General features: G+C 40.2%; 1 protein-coding gene across 1 annotated transcript in view; it reads left to right on the top strand.

Moving 5' to 3' along the window:
* The window catches only part of PTPRQ (protein tyrosine phosphatase receptor type Q), a 275808-nt gene that overhangs the window by 167713 nt on the left and 85394 nt on the right, over positions 1-22701 (top strand). Inside the window, exon 30 of the mRNA XM_069584123.1 lies at positions 20991-21112. Coding sequence (XP_069440224.1) covers positions 20991-21112 — 122 coding nt within the window. The remainder of the gene's footprint in view (positions 1-20990; positions 21113-22701) is intronic.

The raw sequence follows: 22701 nt of genomic DNA on the forward strand, positions 1-22701 counted from the left end.
AGAAGGGAGTGATGGTAGGGAGAATTCTCTACGTAGTTCATCCAGAATTAAAATACATGAAAAGTTCTGGAGAAGGGAATGGCAACCCACTCCAGTATTCTGCCTGTAGAATTTCATGGAGAGGAGAGCCTGGCAGGCTGCAGTCCATCCATGGGTTTGCAAAGAGTTGGACATGACTGAGTGACTAAGCACACCCAAACAGCGTTGGTTGTACAAACTCTCTCAACTCAATGCAGTATATGATATTCAACTCATTAAAATGAGTTCTTCAGGAATAAAAAATAAATAAATAAAATAAAATACATGAAAAGCACCAGCAGCCAGTGTGTGGAGTGTCTGTTGGCTGGATGCACATTCCCATGTTTATCACCAGCTCCCAAGCCCTTCACCTCTAACTACATCCTTAGTCTTCACAGAGGCAATAGTTTAATCCGCCTTTCCATCCTTGTTATCAAGAGTTCTAATCTGAAGGGCCCATGCCACAGCTTTTTCCAGTTGTGCGTTGATATTATAGAGCTGTGGCTCTTAAACGTATACCCCAGGCATTAGAATTGTTACGAGGACTTGTTAAAGCATGGAGTGCTGAGCCCTCCCCACATCTGATTCAGTAGGTAAGGGATGTGATCTCAGAATCTGCTTTTCTGACAACTTCCCAGGTAATATTGATGCTGCTATTGTGGAGACCACATTTTGAGAACCACTGTTATAGACAGTTGTTTTGTAAACATAATGCAATTCTAGAAAAACTCATATTATCTGATTATAAAAGCAATGGAACTAATATGAGAATATTCTCATTCTTACCTGGCATGGCTAGTATTGGAAGTAAGGCTTTTTCGGTATTTTCTATTTTTTTCCCACTTAAGCCAGTGTGAAATGATTCAGAAAATTACTCATTCAGCATCAAAGAAAATAGTCCTACAATGAGGTCTAATACTGTAGGCATCCACGAATCATCCTCAGTACTCATCAGTCTAATAGGTCAGATTCTTACGCATGTAATATTTGTCCTTTGTGCTACCATCTTGCTGTTGGGAAATCTAGCTCCTCCTGGAACAAAATCAGTCTTGTAAAATGGTCGGAAATATTTCACACACCAGCAGCAGTGTCTCATACTGGGCAGTGAAGTCACTCGGCTCTAGGGAAACATTCATCACCAGGAAGGACAGCCAACTAGTGCAGTATTGTAACCAGTGGGATATGTCCTGAGATGCTCTTGGCCCACATCAATATGGTCAGTTTCACTGCTGAACTCTTTCAGGGCACTTGATGCCCTGAGTTGTTTAACATGTAAGGAATCCACCCAAACCACCCAGCCAGTGAGATTCCCCTTAGACCTGAGAGGCATGTAAAACTGAAAGCAAATTCTTTCAGGCATTTCAACTTACAGTCTTAGAGGCTGTTGATACTTGTATAAGCTAAGAAAGAATGGGAGTCCTTTATTTGGTGATGACACCAGCTAGGACTCTGGTGGTCCAGTGTACCAAATCCTGAAACTAAAATACCCTGGAGTGAAGGACCTTTAAATAAACTTAAGTTGAACTTAAATTCAAATAGATGTGTGGGTAGTTAGAATCATAATGTGTATGGAACTCAAGATTTTTTGTCTTGTGAGCTGCTGTCATTTATTTATGTATGTTTATTCTTTAGGAAGGTCACTGCAGCATGCATTTAAAACCACAGAGAATTTTCTACATTTTCATCATTAAATTTACAGGGATCTGCTGCAGGCAAAATTACTAAAAAGCCTTTGAATGTGCTTATTCTAAAAGCACTGTATTAGACACACCAAAACTTGATGGTTCTTAATCAAAGTGGCATAGACTTGGGGGCACTCAAACTTTTATACAAACTAGGCAAAATGATGGTGTATCCAGACTCCCCTTTCAGCTAACACACTTAACAGGGGGACACAGATGGATGGGAAAGGTGACCCTGACCCAGAGAGGACCCACATTCCTGTGCAAGGATAGAAGCATGATAATCAGGAAATGATGGTTGTTAGTTACAGAAAATGCATTATTGTGAAAACCAGGGGGAAAGTGCTTATGAGAGGAAGTGATTGGATTATGGGGAATGAGAGAATAAGGATAGATCATTCCTACTGAGTAAATTGCTGTGATTTATAAGAGAAAGGGTATAGTGATATCTTGGCCCATTACTGACTAGATTCATTTCACAAACAATCCTAAATCAGAATGTGACAGTTTATGGGGAGACAAACAAAGTCTCCCAAAGATGCTTATATATTACTAAGTTTTTAAACTGGCATATTTTCAACTCCCCATACCTTTATTGCTTTCGGTTGCCTTTATTTTGGTAGTTGACATTCATAATGATGATTCTGTATCCCCCCATAATTTTGTAATATGTAACTCTAATAATAGTTTATTACACACTGGAATAGAAGAGAAAAATAATACTGAATTATTTTATTATGCATTTTTGGAATTTTAATAAGTTCCAAGAGAAAGTTGTCTAAAAGAAACTTGAAAATATTATTTGCTTAAAAGTACACTATAGTATTTGTACAATATTAAAATAATTAGGTGCTCTTCTATAATATGCTTTGAGCATTTTGGTGTTCTAAATATTTCTCTTAAAATATCCATGGATTAATCAGATGTTTATCTTTCAGTGCTCTACACAGATGAAATATATATTCAGTTATATACTATGTGCATATAGTATATTCAGATTTAAGTTTAGATAGGTATGTTTATTTTTTATTTCAAAATCAGAAGGTCTTTTCCCATCATATTGTAATTCTTCAAGAATATAGATTAATATAATATGTTCTAAGGGAAATATTTCATGAAAGATTTAACACAGGGAACACTTATGTAACAACACAGGAAATGTCATCAAGTTTGCTGAAAATGCAAATATTATTAACAGTGATTATTTCTTTAAAAAAAAAGAGAAAAAAGACTTCAGGCAAGTTCAAGAATTAAAGCACAGTTCAGCCAGGGGGTAAATGCCTTGCCTTTCTGTAATGATTGATTTGTGTACAGAACTTAAAATATTTAGTAGTTCAAGTAGTTAGTGTGTTCCATAAATGATCTCTGAATGTCGTTTTCCTCTCAGCTCTGCTTGGGGTGGCAGACACTCCCTGATGAGGGCTTTGATTGCTGGTACTAAAGAATGGATGCAGGGTTGGCATTTTACTATGAAAGGCGAGAAGCTGAAGTAAGGCATCACACTGTTTTCTGAGCTGGTCTACAGACACACTTGCAATACTAGCTGTAAGTTTCTCTTGGGAAATGTTTTGGATCTGTTCTCATTTGAGACCTCAGAGATCTAAAGTGCAGAGCAAAGACGACACAGACATAGAAGAATTTCCTGAAAATATTTCTAAAAACATGTTACCATCAACTTAACCACAGAAAAAAACCTTCGTCAACTTTCTTATCACAGGACATTTTCAGTAAACTGTCCGTGTTATTAGGGCAACGATAATGTACCACCTTGCCTGTCTGCTACAATGAGTGAGGTTTAACTATAGTCCCGACAGTCACTGAGTTGATATATGTTGTAAAGCTGTAGGAATCAGATTTCTGGAGATAATCTGTCCTCTTGATATAATGACTTTTTGTCCATCATCCTGGTAGGAGTGGATATCGAACATCAGAACCTATAGAGGCTTCTTCTAGTTCATGATGTTAGTTTATTAAACTATGGCTTTTTTCTTTCTTGTCTATGAAGGCAGTTCTTACAGAGACTTTAGCCATGGCATTAAAGACCCCGAACAATCTGGCTCCATTTCTTCTCCGACTCTCGTTCTGATTCACTTGGCTCCAGCCTCACTGGAATCTCTCTTTTTCTAGAATATACCGGGCACAATCCTGTCTCAGAGACTGTGCAGTGGCCATTCTCCTCCCTGTGACACTTTCTTCAAATATCCCCACGCTCTTTCACCTCCTTCACATCTTTGCATAAATGTCTCAGGTTTAGACAGGCATTGCCTGACCACCATATTTTTTAAAATAGTAACTCCTATCCACCTTCCCATTCCAATTATCCCGATTCATTTTTTGTCATGGTACATATCACACCATGTACATGGTACATACATATTTCCCAGCAGTATATAATTTAATTATTTGTTACATATTTAAATTTTTATAATATATTTTTCTCCCTCTCCTGAAATAGAGGTCACGTGACTTTGTAATTTTGTTTTCCCTCTAACTCAGACCTCAAAAATGGCTGCGTTGAGTATCAGATCAGTTCAGTTGCTCAGTCATCTCCGACTCTGTGACCCCATGAACCACAGCACTCCAGGCCTCCTTGTCCATCACCAACTCCCAGAGTTCACCCAAACCCATGTCCATCGAGTTGGTGATGCCATCCAACCATCTTATCCTCTTTCATCCCTTTCTCCTCCCGCCTTCAGTCTTTCCCAGCATCAGAGTCTTTTCATGAGTCAGCTCTTCACATCAGGTGGCCAAAGTATTGGAGCTTAAGCTTCAGCAACAATCCTTCCAGTGTATATTCAGGACTGATTTCCTTTAGGATGGACTGGTTGGATCTCCTTGCAGTCCAAGGGACTCTCAAGAGTCTTCTCCAACACCACAGTTCAAAAGCATCAATTCTTTGGCGCTCAGCTTTCTTCACAGTCCAACTCTCACATCCATACATGACTACTGGAAAAACCATAGCTTTGACTATATGGACCTTTGTTGGTAAAGTTGTTTCTGCTTTTTAATATGCTGTCTAGGTTGGTCATAACTTTTCTTCCTAAGAGTGAGCTTCTTTTAATTTCATGGCTGCAGTCACCATCTGCAATGATTTTGGAGCACAAGAAAATAAAGTCTGTCACTGTTTCCACTGTTTCCCCATCTATTTGCCATGAAGTGATGGGACTGGATGCCATGATCTTAGTTTCTCTTGTGTGTGTGTGATGTTACAGTTTTTTAAATTTATTTTTTAATTGAAGGATAATTGCTTTAGAGAATTTTATTGTTTTCTGTCAAACTTCAACATGAATCAGCCATAGGTATACATATATCCCCTCCCTCTTGAACCTCCCTCTCATCTCCCTCCCTATCCCACCCCTCTAGGTTGATACAGAGCCCCTGATCTTAGTTTTTTGGTTTTTTTTTTTTTTTTTTCTTTTTTATTTATTTATTTATTTATTTATTTATTTTTTATTTTTAGTTTTTTATTTTTTACATTTTAAAATCTTTAATTCTTACCTGCATTCCCAAACATGAACCCCCCTCCCACCTCCCTCCCCATAACATCTTTCTGGGTCATCCCCATGCACCAGCCCCAAGCATGCTGCATCCTGCGTCAGACATAGACTGGCGATTCAATTCACATGATAGTATACATGTTAGAATGTCATTCTCCCAAATCATCCCACCCTCTCCCTCTCCCTCTGAGTCCAAAAGTCCGTTATACACATCTGTGTCTCTTTCCCTGTCTTGCATACAGGGTCGTCATTGCCATCTTCCTAAATTCCATATATATGTGTTAGTATACTGTATTGGTGTTTTTCTTTCTGGCTTACTTCACTCTGTATAATCGGCTCCAGTTTCATCCATCTCATCAGAACTGATTCAAATGAATTCTTTTTAACGGCTGAGTAATACTCCATTGTGTATATGTACCACAGCTTTCTTATCCATTCATCTGCTGATGGACATCTAGGTTGTTTCCATGTCCTGGCTATTATAAACAGTGCTGCGATGAACATTGGGGTACATGTGTCTCTTTCAGTTCTGGTTTCCTCGGTGTGTATGCCCAGAAGTGGGATTGCTGGGTCATAAGGGAGTTCTATTTGCAATTTTTTAAGGAATCTCCACACTGTTCTCCATAGTGGCTGTACTAGTTTGCATTCCCACCAACAGTGTAGGAGGGTTCCCTTTTCTCCACACCCTCTCCAGCATTTATTGCTTGCAGATTTTTGGATCGCAGCCATTCTGACTGGTGTGAAGTGGTACCTCATTGTGGTTTTGATTTGCATTTCTCTAATAATGAGTGATGTTGAGCATCTTTTCATGTGTTTGTTAGCCATCCGTATGTCTTCTTTGGAGAAATGTCTATTTAGTTCTTTGGCCCATTTTTTGATAGGGTCGTTTATTTTTCTGGAGTTGAGCTGCAGAAGTTGCTTGTATATTTTTGAGATTAGTTGTTTGTCAGTTGCTTCATTAGCTATTATTTTCTCCCATTCAGAAGGCTGTCTTTTCACCTTGCTTATAGTTTCCTTTGTTGTGCAGAAGCTTTTAATTTTAATTAGATCCCATTTGTTTATTTTTGCTTTTATTTCCAGCATTCTGGGAGGTGGATCATAGAGGATCCTGCTGTGATTTATGTCTGAGAGTGTTTTGCCTATGTTCTCCTCTAGGAGTTTTATAGTTTCTGATCTTACATTTAGATCTTTAATCCATTTTGAGTTTATTTTTGTGTGCGGTGTTAGAAAGTGATCTAGTTTCATTCTTTTACAAGTGGTTGACCAGTTTTCCCAGCACCACTTGTTAAAGAGATTGTCTTTACTCCATTGTATATTCTTGCCTCCTTTGTCAAAGATAAGGTGTCCATATGTGTGTGGATTTATCTCTGGGCTTTCTATTTTGTTCCATTGATCTATATGTCTGTCTTTGTGCCAGTACCATACTGTCTTGATGACTGTGGCTTTGTAGTAGAGCCTGAAGTCAGGCAAGTTGATTCCTCCAGTTCCATTCTTCTTTCTCAAGATTGCTTTGGCTATTCGAGGTTTTTTGTATTTCCATACAAATCTTGAAATTATTTGTTCTAGTTCTGTGAAAAATGTGGCTGGTAGCTTGATAGGGATTGCATTGAATTTGTAAATTGCTTTGGGTAGTATACTCATTTTCACTATATTGATTCTTCCAATCCATGAACATGGTATATTTCTCCATCTATTAGTGTCCTCTTTGATTTCTTTCATCAGTGTTTTATAGTTTTCTATATATAGGTCTTTAGTTTCTTTAGGTAGATATATTCCTAAGTATTTTATTCTTTTTGTTGCAATGGTGAATGGAATTGTTTCCTTAATTTCTTTTTCTACTTTCTCATTATTCGTGTATAGGAATGCAAGGGATTTCTGTGTGTTGATTTTATATCCTGCAACTTTACTATATTCATTGATGAGCTCTAGTAATTTTCTGGTGGAGTCTTTAGGGTTTTCCATGTAGAGGATCATGTCATCTGCAAACAGTGAGAGTTTTACTTCTTCTTTTCCAATGTGGATTCCTTTTATTTCTTTTTCTGCTCTGATTGCTGTGGCCAAAACTTCCAGAACTATGTTGAATAGTAGCGGTGAAAGTGGACACCCTTGTCTTGTTCCTGACTTTAGGGGAAATGCTTTCAATTTTTCACCATTGAGGATAATGTTTGCTGTGGGTTTGTCATAGATAGCTTTTATTATGTTGAGGTATGTTCCTTCTATTCCTGCTTTCTGGAGAGTTTTTATCATAAATGGATGTTGAATTTTGTCAAAGGCCTTCTCTGCATCTATTGAGATAATCATATGGTTTTTATTTTTCAATTTGTTAATGTGGTGAATTACATTGATTGATTTGCGGATATTGAAGAATCCTTGCATCCCTGGGATAAAGCCCACTTGGTCATGGTGTATGATCTTTTTAATGTGTCGTTGGATTCTGATTGCTAGAATTTTGTTGAGGATTTTTGCATCTATGTTCATCAGAGATATTGGCCTGTAGTTTTCTTTTTTTGTGACATCTTTGTCAGGTTTTGGTATTAGGGTGATGGTGGCCTCATAGAATGAGTTTGGAAGTTTACCTTCCTCTGCAATTTTCTGGAAGAGTTTGAGTAGGATAGGTGTTAGCTCTTCTCGAAATTTTTGGTAGAATTCAGCTGTGAAGCCATCTGGACCTGGGCTTTTGTTTGCTGGAAGATTTCTGATTACAGTATCAATTTCCGTGCTTGTGATGGGTCTGTTAAGATTTTCTATTTCTTCCTGGTTCAGTTTTGGAAAATTGTACTTTTCTAAGAATTTGTCCATTTCTTCCACGTTGTCCATTTTATTGGCATACAACTGCTGATAGTAGTCTCTTATGATCCTTTGTATTTCTGTGTTGTCTGTTGTGATCTCTCCATTTTCATTTCTAATTTTATTGATTTGATTTTTCTCTCTTTGCTTCTTGATGAGTCTGGCTAATGGTTTGTCAATTTTATTTATCCTTTCAAAGAACCAGCTTTTGGCTTTGTTGATTTTTGCTATGGTCTCTTTAGTTTCTTTTGCATTTATTTCTGCCCTAATTTTTAAGATTTCTTTCCTTCTACTAACTCTGGGGTTCTCCAACTCTTCCTTTTCTAGTTGCTTTAGTTGTAGAGTTAGGTTGTTTATTTGACTTTTTTCTTGCTTCTTGAGGTATGCCTGTATTGCTATGAACTTTCCTCTTAGCACTGCTTTTATAGTGTCCCACAGGTTTTGGGTTGTTGTGTTTTCATTTTCATTAGTTTCTATGCATATTTTGATTTCTTTTTTGATTTCTTCTGTGATTTGTTGGTTATTCAGAAGTGTGTTGTTCAACCTCCATATGTTGGAATTTTTAATAGTTTTTCTCCTGTAATTGAGATCTAATCTTAATGCATTATGGTCAGAAAAGATGCTTGGAATGATTTCGATTTTTTTGAATTTATCAAGTTTAGATTTATGGCCCAGGATGTGGTCTATCCTGGAGAAGGTTCCATGAGCACTTGAAAAAAAGGTGAAATTCGTTGTTTTGGGGTGAAATGTCCTATAGATATCAATTAGGTCTAACTGATCTAATGTATCATTTAAAGTTTGCGTTTCTTTGTTAATTTTCTGTTTAGTTGATCTGTCCATAGGTGTGAGTGGGGTATTAAAGTCTCCCACTATTATTGTGTTATTGTTGATTTCCCCTTTCATACTTGTTAGCATTTGTCTTACATATTGTGGTGCTCCTATATTGGGTGCATATATATTTATAATTGTTATATCTTCTTCTTGGATTGTTCCTTTGATCATTATGTAGTGGCCTTCTTTGTCTCTTTTCACAGCCTTTGTTTTAAAGTCTATTTTATCGGATATGAGTATTGCCACTCCTGCTTTCTTTTGGTCTCTATTCGCGTGGTATATCTTTTTCCAGCCCTTCACTTTCAGTCTGTATGTGTCCCTTGTTTTGAGGTGGGTCTCTTGTAAGCAGCATATAGAGGGGTCTTGTTTTTGTATCCATTCGGCCAGTCTTTGTCTTTTGGTTGGGGCGTTCAACCCATTTACGTTTAAGGTAATTATTGATAAGTATGATCCCGTTGCCATTTACTTTATTGTTTTGGGTTCGGGTTTATACACCCTTTTCGTGTTTCCTGTCTAGAGGATATCCTTTAGAATTTGTTGGAGAGCTGGTTTGGTGGTGCTGAATTCTCTCAGCTTTTGCTTGTCTGTAAAGCTTTTGATTTCTCCTTCGTATTTGAATGAGATCCTTGCTGGGTACAGTAATCTGGGCTGTAGGTTATTGTCTTTCATCACTTTAAGTATGTCTTGCCATTCCCTCCTGGCCTGAAGAGTTTCTATTGACAGATCAGCTGTTATCCTTATGGGAATCCCCTTGTGTGTTATTTGTTGTTTTTCCCTTGCTGCTTTTAATATTTGTTCTTTGTGTTTGATCTTTGTTAATTTGATTAATATGTGTCTTGGGGTGTTTCGCCTTGGGTTTATCCTATTTGGGACTCTCTGTGTTTCTTGGACTTGGGTGATTATTTCCTTCCCCATTTTAGGGAAGTTTTCAACTATTATCTCCTCAAGGATTTTCTCATGATCTTTCTTTCTGTCTTCTTCTTCTGGGACTCCTATAATTCGAATGTTGGAGCGTTTCATATTGTCCTGGAGGTCTCTGAGATTGTCCTCGTTTCTTTTAATTCGTTTTTCTTGTTTCCTCTCTGATTCATTTATTTCTACCATTCTATCTTCTATTTCACTAATCCTATCTTCTGCCTCCGTTATTCTACTATTTGTTGCCTCCAGAGTGTTTCTGATCTCATTTATTGTGTTATTCATTATATTTTGACTCTTTTTTATTTCTTCTAGGTCCTTGTTAAACCTTTCTTGCATCTTCTCAATCCTTGTCTCTAGGCTATTTATCTGTGTTTCCATTTTGATTTCAAGATTTTGGATCATTTTCACTATCAATATTCGGAATTCCTTCTCCGGTAGATTCCCTACTTCTTCCTCTTTTGTTTGGTTTGGTGGGCAACTCTCCTGTTCCTTTACCTGCTGAGTATTCCTCTGTCTCTTCATCTTGGTTATATTGCTGCGTTTGGGGTGGCCTTTTTATATTCTGATAATTTGTGGAGTTCTCTTTATTATGGAGCTTCCTCACTTTGGGTGGGGTTCTATCAGTGGCTTGTCAAGGTTTCCTGGTTAGGGAGGCTTGTGTTGGAGTTTTGGTGGGTGGAGCTGGGTTTCTTCTCTCTGGAGTGCAGTGGAGTGACCAGTAATGGGTTATGAGACATCAAAGGTTTTGGGATAATTTTGAGCTGCCTGTATATTGAGGCTCAGGGGAGTGTTCCTGTGTTGCTGGAGAATTTGCGTGGTATGTCTTGTTTTGGAACTTGTTGGCCCTTGGGTGGAGCTTGGTTTTAGTGTAGGTATGAAGGCATTTGATGAGCTCCTATTGCTTAATGTTCCCTGAATTCAAGAGTTCTCTAATGTTTTCAGGCTTTGGGTTTAAGCTTCCTGCTTCTGGTTTTCAGTTTTATTTTTACAGTAGCCTCTAGACTTCTCCATCTATACAGCACCGATGATAAAACATCTAGGTTAAAGATGAAAAGTTTCTCCACCTTGAGGGACACTCAGAGAGGTTCACTGAGTTACAAGGAGAAGAGAAGATGGAGGGGGTAGTTAGAGGTAACTGGAATGAGATGCGGTGAGATCAAGAGAGGAGAGAGCAAGCTAGCCAGTAGTCTCTTCCTTATGTGCGCTCTATAGTCTGGACTGCTCAGAGGTATTTACAGAGTTATACGGGGAAGAGGAGAGGGAGGAAGTAGACAGAGGTGACCAGGAGGATAAGAGAGAGGAATGAGTAGGAGAGAGACAAATCCTGCCAGTAACCAGTTCCTTAGGTGTTCTCTACCGTCTGGAACACACAGAGATTCACAGAGTTGGATAGAGAAGAGATGGGGGAGAAAAGAGACAGAGGCCACCTGGTGGAGAAAAAGGAGAGGCCAGAGGAGGAGAGAGTGGACAAGCCAGTAATCTCGCTCTCAGGTAAACTTGGGTAGTGAAGTTTGGGTTTTTAAATGTACAAAATTGACAACAAAGATTAAAAATCTGGAGTAGAGGTTGGATTTTCAAAGATACAATATTAAAGAAAAGCAGAAGGAAAAAGGAAGAAAGAAAAAAAAAAGAATTATTAAAAAACAAACAAACAAAAAAAAAACCAAAACACCAACAACCATCCAAAGAGTATATATGGTGTTTGCCTTAAAAAAAAAAAAAAGTCTTTTTTTAAAAAAAAATAGTAATACTAGGTTATAGAAATAAAAATTAGAGGAGAAATAGAAGACTTAACAATTAAAAAAAAGCTCGGAAAAAAAGAAAAAAAAAGCAAAAGGCAAAAAAAAAAAGAATGATTTTAACAATATTAAAAAATTAAAAATATATCTGGCTCTTCTCTGATGTTATGGGCCGTGTGGGCTCACTTCCAAGGTGGTTTCCTCTGTTTAACTTCTTCTGTTTGCTGGTTTTTAGGCTCACTAGTTCAGTCGCGCTGTGGGGAGGGGGGATGCTGCAAACAAATAGCACTGTCGTGTGTACACAGTATCTCTGCCCCGCTTGACCTGTCCTTTCTCGCGGCGCACAAACCGCTCCGGCTCTACGATGCTCAGCCGGGAACCGTCTGGGGCCGGCCCTAGGCCGCGTGCATTTCCCTGGTCCAAGCCGCTCAGGTTCGGCCCTCAGGCAGCCCTCAGAGGCACAAATGCGGCTGGGACTGCGCTTTGTGCCCTTCCCAGGTCCGAGTAGCTCAGGAGTTTGGCGAGCGCAATCGCCGCGGCTTGTCACCTTTTCCGCCGCTGCTGCTCAGCTTTCTGGGTGGACCGCTGGCGCACCCCGTGAAGCAGACTGTGACTGTCCAGCACCCCCAGAAGTCTTAGCAAAGGAGCCTGCTTGCAGTTAGGTAAGTAAAGTCTCTCCGGGTCTGCAATTGCCCCTTTCCAGACCTTACGGCTCTGGCTGCCTGTCCCCGGCGGGGAATGGTCTGCAGCCGGCTTTTTCCGCTCCGTCCTTTGTTCTGTGCTCAGTCCTGGCGGTGTCTTATGTTTGAGCTTTTCACGTGGTAGCTATCCCACAGTCTGGTTTGCTAGCCCAGGTTAGATCGTTCTGGTTGCGGGTGGGGCATTCCTGCCCGATTCTTACAAAGCTCTGCAGCCCGCGCCTCCCGCGCGTCCCTGCCCTGCCCCCACTTCCCAATGGCGGATGCAGGCGTCTGTGCTGCTTTTCCGCTGGGGGAGTTACTGGTGGGCTTGTAATCTCTTGGTTTTAATTATTTATCTATTTTTCCTTCCTGTTATGTTGCCCTCTGTGTTTCCAAGGCTCGCCACAGCCTCGGCAGGGAGAGTGTTTCCTGGTGTTTGGAAACCTCTCTTCTTAAAATTCCCTTCCCGGGACGGGCTTCCCTTCCCGGGACGGAGCTCCCTCCCCACCTCCTTTGTCTCCTTTTTCGTCTTTTATATTTTTTCCTACCTGTTTTGAAGAGAATGGTCTGCTTTTCTGGTTGCCTGATGTCCTCTGCCAGCCTACAGAAGTTGTTTTGTGGAGTTTGCTCGGCGTTGAAATGTTCTTTTGAGGAATTTGTGAGGGAGAACGTGATCTTCCCGTCCTATTCCTCCGCCATCTTTCCCTCCCTCCCTGATCTTAGTTTTTTGAATGTTGAGTTTTAGGCTAATGTTTTCACTCTTCCTCTTTCACCATCATCAAGAGGCTCTTCGGTTCTTTTTTGCTTTCTGCCATAAGGGTGGTGTCATATGCATATCTGAGGTTATTGTTATTTCTCCTGGAAATCTTGATTCCAGCTTGTGCTTTATCCAGCCTGGCATTTCCCACGATGTACTCTGAATTTAAGTTAAATAAGCAGGGTGACAATATACATCCTTGATATACTCCTTTCCCTATTTGGAACCAGTCCATTGTTCCATGTCCAGTTCTAACTGTTGTTTCTTGACCTGCATAGAGATTTCTCAAGAGGCAGGTAAGGTGGTCTGCTATTCCCATGTATTGAAGAATTTTCCACAGTTGTGATCCACACAAAGGCTTTGGTGTAGTCAATAAAGCTGAAGTAGATGTTTTCTGGAATTTTCTTGCCTTTTTTATGATCCAACAGATGTTGGCAATTTGATCTCTGGTTCCTCTGCCCTTTCTAAATCCAGCTTGAACATCTGGAAGTTCTCGGTTCACGTACTGTTGAAGCTTTGAGAATTTTGAGCATTATTTTGCTAGTGTGTGAGATGAATGCAATTGTGCAATAGTTTGAACATTTTTTGGCATTGTCTTTCTTTGGGACTGGAATGAAAGCTGACCCTTTCCAGTCTGGTGGCCACTGCTGAGTTTTCCAAATTTCCTGGAGTACTGAGTGCAGCACTTCCACAGTATCATCTTTTAGGATTTGAAATAGCTCAGCTGGAATTCCATCACCTTCACTGTATTTGTTCGTAGTGATGCTTCCTAAGGCTCACTTGACTTCACATGCCAGGATGTTTGGCTCTAGATGAGTGATCACACCATCATGGTTATCTGGTTCATGAAGATCTTTTGTACAGTTCTTCTGTGTGTTCTTGCCACCTCTTCTTAATCTCTTCTGCATCTGTTAGGTCCATAGCATTTCTGTCCTTTATCGAGCCCATCTTTGCATGAAATGTTCCCTGGTATCTCTAATTTTCTTGAAGAGATCTCTAGTCTTTCCCATTCTGTTGTTTTCCTCTATTTCTTTGCATTGATCGCTGAAGGCTTTCTTATTTCCTTGCTAGTCTTTGGAACTCTGCATTCAGATGGATATATCTTTCCTTTTCTCCTTTGCTTTTAGCTTCTCTTCTTTTCTCAGCTGTTTGGTATACCTTGTCAGTATACCATTTTGCCTTTTTGCATTTTTTTTCCTTGGGGATGGTCTTGATCACTGCCTCCTGAACAATGTCGTGAACCTCCATCCATAGTTCTTCAGGCACTCCATCAGATCTAATCCCCTGAATCTATTTGTCACTTCCATTGTATTTGTCACTTCCACGTAAGGGATTTGATTTAGGTCATACCTGAATGGTCTAGTGGTTTTCTCTACTTTCTTCAATTGAAGTCTGAATTTGGCAATAAGGAGTTCATGATGTGAGCCACAGTCAGCTCCTGGTCTTATTTTTGCTGACTGTATACAGCTTCTCCATCTAAAGCTGCAAAGAATATAATCAATCTGATTTTCATGTTGACCATCTGGTGATGTCCATGTGTAGAGTCATCTCTTGTGGTGTTGGAGGAGGGTGTTTGCTATGACCAGTATGTTCTCTTGGCAAAACTCTGTTAGCCTTTGCCCTGCCTCATTCTGCACTCCAAGGCCAAACTTGCTTGTTGCTCCAGGTATCTCTTGACTTTCTACTTTTGCATTCCAATCCCCTATGATGGAAGGACATCTTTTTGGGGTATTAATTCTAGAAGGTCTTGTAGGTCTTCATAGAACCATTCAACTTCAGCTTCTTCAGCATTAGTGGTTGGGGCATAGACTTGAATTGCTAGGATATTGAATAGTTTTCCTCAGAAATGAACAAGGATCATTCTGTCATTTTTGAGACTGCACCAAGTACTGCATCTCAGACTTGTGTTGACTATGAGGGCTACTCCATTTCTTCGAAGGGATTCTTGCCCACAGTAGTGGATATAATGGTAATCTGAATTAAAGCCACCCATTCCAGTCCATTTTAGTTCATTGATTCCTAAAATGTCATTGTTCATTCTTGCTGTCTCTTGTTTGACCGCTTCCAGTTTGCTTTGTTCGTATAGCATTGGATTTTACTTCCATCACCAGTCACAACCACAACTGGGTGGTGTTTTCACTTTGGCTCTGTCTTTTCATTCTTTCTGGAGATATTTCACCATTCTTCTCTAGTAGCATACTGAGCACCGACTGACCTGGGAATTCATCTTTCAGTGTTATTTCTTTTTGCCTTTTCATACTGTTCATGGAATTCTCAAGGCAAGAATACTGAAATGGTTAGCCATTCCCTTCTCCAGTGGACCACGTTTTGTCAGAACTCTCCATCATGACCCACCCGTCTTGGGTTGCCCTGCACAGCATGGCTCCTATTTCATTGAGTTAGACAAGGCAAAAACTGCAGAACAATTATATGAAATAAATTCTCACACTGTTGAGAAAGTTCTAGGACCCACAACAGATTTGCCAACCTGGGGATCTGGCAAAGAGACTGAGAACGCCCAGGGAAGTTGACTGTGGAGGTCAGTGGGATTTGATTACAGAACTTACAAAGGACAGGGGAAACAGACTCTTGGCGGGCACAAACAAAACCTTGTGCACACCAGGACCCAGGAGAAGGGAGCAGTGGCCCCAGAGGAGACTGACCCAGCCTTGCCTGTGAGTGTCCAGAATTCTCCGGCAGAGGCGTGGGTTGACAGTGGCCTGTGGCAGGGTCAGGGGCACTGAATACAACTAGACCTTTTGAAGGAGGTCCCCATTATCTTCATTACCCCACCATAGTTTGTTCTCAGGTCAAACAACAGGGAGGGAATACAGCCCCACCCATCAACAGAAAATTGGGTTAAAGATTTACTGAGCATGACCCTGCCCATCAGACCAAGATCCAAGTTTCCCTCACAGTCAGTGTCTCACAGCAGGAAGCTTCCCTAAGCCTCTTATCCATCAGAGGGCAGACAGACTGAAAACCACAGTGACAGAAAATTAATCAAACTGAGCACATGGACCACAGCCTCGTCTAACTCAATGAAACTATGAGCTATGCTGTGTAGGGCTACCCAAGAAGGACAGGTCATGATGGAGAGTTCTGACAAAATGTGGTCCACTGGAGAAGGGAATGGCAAACCACTTCAGCATTCTTGCTTTGAGAACCCCATCAACAGTATGAAAAGGCCTTCAGTATAGATGTTCAGTACTAGAAGCTCTAAATGTTAGCTCTACAACTACCCTGATCACTTCTGCAGGCTTGGTGTCCTCCTCCTCATTGGCACGTAGAAGATGTACAATAAATATTTATTGTTTCAATAAATACATAAATATCACCTAAAAACCAACAGAATGTTTGAGCAGAAATAAAAAGGTAGGCTAAAATATTTTCCAGTCTCATACCACTTAAAATATGCAACCTGTCATAACAGTGTTCTTTTCCACAATGGTTCTTACAGAACTAGAGGGCAGGTCTGAGGAAAACATTAATAAAGGGTAAATAATTAAGATATTAATTATTAATGAATAAACACCTTCATAAAGTTTTACTTAGCTTCTGACCCATCCTCTTTTAGAGTCAAAGGCAGGAGTTAGGCCTTTGAAACCCACTTTTCAAAGCAGGTTTCTCCATAAGGAAAATATATAATGATGATGAGTAATGGAGTACCTGATCCTAAAGCCTGTCCACTCCTCACTTAACAGTTAAATACAGAGAGTCAGAGCTACTATTTGTTAAGCTACTGCTTGTTAAGGTGGGTATGACATTTCTAAGCAATATCCAGGAAGGAAAGAAGTGGCCACTCTTTTTTTCTGAACATGTATTTATTTTTTGGCTGCACTGTGTCTTCATTCCTTGTGGCTATACACGGACTCTGTCTAGTTATGGCGGACCAAAGCCCCTCTGAGTTGGTGCATAGCTGCTGGCTGGTGGCTCCTCTGGGTGCTAAGTGCCACACGGGCTCTCGGTGCACAGGCTTCAGCAGTTGCAGCACGTGAGCTCAGCAGCTGCCACGTGTGGGCTCAGTAGCTGTGGCGCGTTAGCCCAGTGGCTCTGCAGAATGTGAGATCCTCCTAGAGCAAGGGCTGAACCTGTGTCCCCTGCACTGGCAGGTGGATTCCCAACCACTGGACCACCAGGAGAGGCTAGGATTGCCACTCTTGAATATGGAGTGAATTATCCCCTGAGGCATCCAAAAGCAATTAGTTATGCTGGTGGCAGAGCCCTCTCATTGCTATCACTTGTTACGTCCAGGTATCTAAATGAATTATGCTACAATTTGAGGCAGTGTTCCTAAATCTAGGACCCTAAAATTAGAATATGACTGAAGATCTCAGTATGTGCAGCGTGTGTTTCAGTGCTGAGATTCCATGATCTCTTCTACACTAATCACCAGAGAAATCATGTACCGTATTCTGTCATTAGCACCTCAGCTCATCACACCTTGGAATCCTGGAGCATCCCTTCCTCCCTCTCTCCGCTGAGTATCATATAGACAGCATCTCTGAGTCAGTGTTCAGAGTATCGCACAAAATTCAGTAAAGGTACAAGTAGAAGGATGTTTCTCATCCGCAAAGCATTTTCCCACATATTTCTTATACATCCTCTATAGTAACATCTGAGTACTTCTTTAAACTATGTCGATGCTACTATTAAAAAGTACTTTGTGGAGTGAGATGAGAGATTCCCTGGTGGCCCCAACGGTGAAGAATCCAGGCTGAGCTGGGCACCTAAATTCCAAAACACATAAGACCATTTCTCTTGGAAATGTTCTAAGTACCGAGAACTCATTAATAGTCCAAAGACTGTCATTACTATGAGCATCCTAAATACTTACCTAGTGTTGAAATAAACCTTCTGGCTTTCTTCAGAGCCTGTGAGTCACCTGAGCCAGATATACTTGCCGTATTGATACTATCTCAATTTGTAAGGAATTACCCGAAATGTGTTAACAAACTCTCTTCATCTTGGTCCTATCTCCCTTGTTCTAGACTCCGTTTTCCAGTTGCCAATCCTTGTGAGTATCTCAGGCTTAATGAGTACAGATCCAAATTTAGCATCTCCTGCCAAGGTCTTGGAGAAGGCAATGGCACCCCACTCCAGTACTCTTACCTGGAAAATCCCATGGACAGAGGAGCCTGGTAGGCTGCAGTCCATGGGGTCACCGAGAGTCGGACACGACTGAGTGACTTCACTTTCACTTTTCACTTTCATGCATTGGAGAAGGAAATGGCAACCCACTCCAATGTTCTTGCCTGGAGAATCCCAGGGACGGGGGAGCCTGGTGGGCTGCCGTCTATGGGGTCGCACAGGGTTGGACACGACTGAAGCGACTTAGCAGCAGCAGCCAAGGTCTTATTCCTATCAAAACTAGCATCTGTTCTTGAAGGTGCTGTTGTGAATTCTATCAGCATTCCCCCAGTATTAATACGTGAATTCGCTTTTTGCTACACCCTCTGTCTCACAGCTAGTCAGCCCTTAAGTTCTTTTTATTAAATTTTCTCAGGACTCTGGGTTCATCTCCTCCTTTCTCTACCTACTGGCACTCTTCTTTCGGCTCTCATCAGCTCTTACCTGACATTTTGGAAATAAACTGTCTGAACTCACTGCTTCAGACTGCTTATCTTTTTCATAGCTGCCTGAGATTTCCTCCTAAGTCATTAGAAAAGTGCTTTCCTTCTCAAAACTTTCAGTGACATCCCATTGTTTAAAGGGTGAACTTCAAACCCTTTAACATAATCATCGGGTATTGCCTAACTTAGTTCCCAAATGACTAGTTGGCTTGCTCCCTACCCGACCCCTTCATGAACACTGGTCTTTCTGTGATATCTCTATTCTTTGAATGTAGGGATTCTGAAATTTTTTTGCACCGTGGGTTCCTTTGACAGTCTGGTGAAGTGTGTGGACCCCTTCCTAGAGTAATATTTTTCAGTGTATAAAATAATAAATATAAGATTACCATGGAAAGCCATGCTGCAGAAATAAAATTCTATCTGTCTGTGGACCCCGTTGTTTATATCTTTGTGGCTTTGCTTATGACCCTTTTAGCAGAGAAGTGCCCCTGAGCCTGCCCTTCTGATTATTGAAATCCTTCTCATGTTTCAAAGTTTCTTCAGTCCCCATCTCTGCAACTTTACCTTGCCTCCCCGCCCTTCCGTACTCACCATGGTGTCCTCTGCCCTCTCATAGCAGATTATTTGTATTTCTAATTAGTTCTTATCTTTCCTTTGCCCTTTGTAATAATATTTTGTATTAACTGACAAAAAGGACCAGACACTAATGGGCTACTTTCACACACTTTGTGCTTAATCACTTGTAACTCTTTTTTAAAGCACTGTGAAATCTGCATATGAAGAGGACACTGAGGTCCAGAAGTTTTGTTTGACCAAGATTATACAGCTTGTTGTTACAAATTTATTTCAGGAAAGGAATATTTTATCTTCTTCTTTATCTTCTCAGGATCTAAGGAATGACATTGATCAGTAATGTTTGTTTATGTGGATTTAAAAATCAGAAGTGCTGGGAAATACTCATCTCCCAATATATAATGCCCCTAGTATTGACGAGGGGCCATACTAGGATAGTGATGTGTACAGCAGTGTTTCTAGGTCAATGTCTATGTCAAACTAACTCTGACTAATTCCTTCTTAACAAACTGAAAACTCTTGTAGTTCCCAGTCGTTTCACAAATTAAAATTTAAACAAGTGTTTTCAGTAATCAATTACTTAAAATGTTATCCCTTGTTCTGCACTCCTGATGAAAAGACAATAATATTAAAAGTAGGACAAATTAAAGAATTTGTTTGGAATCAAAATGAATTCAGGAAATATTTACATTCGTAATGATAAGATCAGTTGTATAACCTATTTCCTGTGTTGTCCCCTCAGTGAAGACAATAAACCAATCCAATTTACATTTGTAAGAAAATACATTTTAAATATAATTCACTTGAACAAGTTGCATTTTTCTGTAGTCAAATACATTCCTGCAAGTTTCTTAAAACAACATTGTTAGGCTATTTAAAAATAAAACTATTCAAATAGATTTATTTTAGCAATTAGTAATGCTAGAAAAACTGAAGAGGAACTAAAAAGCCTCTTGATGAAAGTAAAAGAGGAGAGTGAAAAAGTTGGCTTAAAGCTCAACATTCAGAAAACGAAGATCATGGCATCTGGCCCCATCACTTCATGGGAAATAGATGGGGAAACAGTGGAAACAGTGTCAGACTTTATTTTGGGGGGCTCCAAAATCACTGCAGATGGTGATTGCAGCCATGAAATTAAAAGACGCTTACTCCTTGGAAGAAAAGTTATGACCAACCTAGATAGCATATTCAAAAGCAGAGACATTACTTTGCCCACTAAGGTCCATCTAGTCAAGGCTATGGTTTTTCCTGTGGTCATGTATGGATGTGAGAGTTGGACTGTGAAGAAGGCTGAGCGCCGAAGAATTGATGCTTTTGAACTGTGGTGTTGGAGAAGACTCTTGAGGGTCCCTTGGACTGCAAGGAGATCCAACCAGTCCATTCTGAAGAAGATCAGCCCTGGGATTTCTTTGGAAGGAAGGATGCTAAAGCTGAAACTCTGGTACTTTGGCCACCTCATGCGAAGAGTTGACTCACTGGAAAAGACTTTGATGCTGGGAGGGATTGGGGGCGGGAGAAGAAGGGGACGACAGAGGATGAGATGGCTGGATGGCATCACTGACTCAATGGACGCGAGTCTGAGTGAACTCCGAGGGTTGGTGATGGACAGGGAGGCCTGGCGTGCTGTGATTCATGGGGTCGCAAAGAGTCGGACACAACTGAGCGACCGAACTGAATGCTTTCTTTTCAAAATGTTGTTTTGAGATTAAAAATCATGTATATACGACGAGTAATTTCTCATGTGGAAGTTCTTCATGTATAGTAATTATTTTTAAAGGAATTACATCTTTTGATTTGGCAATGCCTTTTAGTATGCTGTGAACTATAATATATAATTCATTACCATCATCCTTCTTATGGTCTTTTCTGTCATCATACTGTGGCAAATACTAGTTTAAATGTAGAAAGGTAACTGAATTTTTTCTATTTTCATAGCTCCAGATGGTCCTCCTGAAAATGTGCATGTGGTAGCAACATCACCTTTTAGCATCAACATCAGCTGGAGTGAACCTGCTGTCATTACTGGACCAACCTTCTATTTGATAGACGTCAAATCAGTAAGGCCTGTCTTATCTTCTGTGGAAGGTAGTTTAGAGCATGATTAGGAATACAGGTTTTGCAACCAGACTGAATTTTACTCTCAGCTCTGTTAGAATCAAGCATTACTTGTTTATGTTTGTGTCCACATCTGTAAAATAAAGATAGATAATACTGCCTAGGGTACAGCATTTCTGTGAGGACTAAGTTAGTCAACATACATAAAGAACTTAAAATATTGCCTGATACCTAGTAAATATTCAAGAAGTGCAAACAAAATATTGTCGTCATAGTTATTGTTATTTATCTTCAGGGTATAGATGATACAGATAAATGAGGTTAAGTTGAGTTCAAGTTGACAGTAATATATCGGTTTAAAATACAATGAAAAAGAACTTAAAATACAAAAGAACGGCCAAGGCATTAGGAGACATAGCTCTAAAATAAGACACTATCAGGCTTAACTTTGAAAATGCCTGAAGCAGAACATGGAAAGGTAGTGGAAATATAAGTATAAAAAGTTAGCTTCATTCAAGAAAAAGCAAGTAGTTTAGGCATCCTTAGTGGAACACTTGAAAACAAAAGGCCTGAGAGATGAGGCTCGACTCGGGGGCCAACTTGCAACCTACTGTGGAATGTGGATCATGGTAAATTCAGTGGGGTGCCAATTGTGGAAATAAAGCAATACTGGGATACAGATTTCTATTTTACAGAATCAGTATGATCACATTGTAAAGCATAGTTTTAGACCAGTCCTGGGGGTACAAAATTAAAGGAGTCAGGAAACCATAAGAGTAAAACTGGGCAAGAAAAGAAAAGGAAATGAGTGAGGGTAACAGAATAAAAAAAAATTTAAATCTGCAGGATCTGGAGGAAAAAAAAAACCCATGGATGGAGAGTGAAAATAAAAATCAAGGGTGACTTTTTAAGATATATGATTTGGAAACTTGTGAGGAGGAACGGATTTGTAGAGGAAAGGCATGGACTCAGAACTAGATGTGCTAAGATGCCTGGGCGTCCCCAGGTGAAGACAGCCCATTGGCAGGGTCACTCATGGATCTGTAGCTCAGGAGAGGAAGCTTATATTTCCAGATTTGGGAAGCGCTGGTATTTAGATGATGGATGAAATAATATGAATAGATGAGATTAACGATGAAACATTTAGGGTAAGAAACTCTTCTGTAAGGACTAACCGGAAGAAAGTGTCCTGGGGAATACAAACATTTGAGTGAAAGGCACCTGAAAACACTGAATTGGAGTAGCCATGCAGACCCTAGGAAACGCAAGCATGGCAGTCAAGCCTCTTGCCTACAGCAGGGTGCTCCACAGTGTGACTAATGCAGAGTTGCTAAGCTAGGGTTAGAACTGGAAATTTCTCCTGGCATCCTGCTTGGGTTTTACTGGAGCTGATGAGCAGTCCCTTCTGGTGGCGTCTGAGGCATTAAATTCGGTAATCCATGGTGAATTCTCCTCCCCCCTTCCTGTATTTATTCATCTCTTCTTTAACTTTCATGCTTTTCTATTTTATATTATTTCTTAGTGGAAATAATTCTATCTCAAAAGACCTGTCATGATTAAAGGAAAACTTAAAGGATTATTGGTACATTTT

Source organism: Ovis canadensis, chromosome 3 (assembly GCF_042477335.2).
Source record: "Ovis canadensis isolate MfBH-ARS-UI-01 breed Bighorn chromosome 3, ARS-UI_OviCan_v2, whole genome shotgun sequence".
NCBI classification, from domain to species: domain Eukaryota; kingdom Metazoa; phylum Chordata; class Mammalia; order Artiodactyla; family Bovidae; genus Ovis; species Ovis canadensis.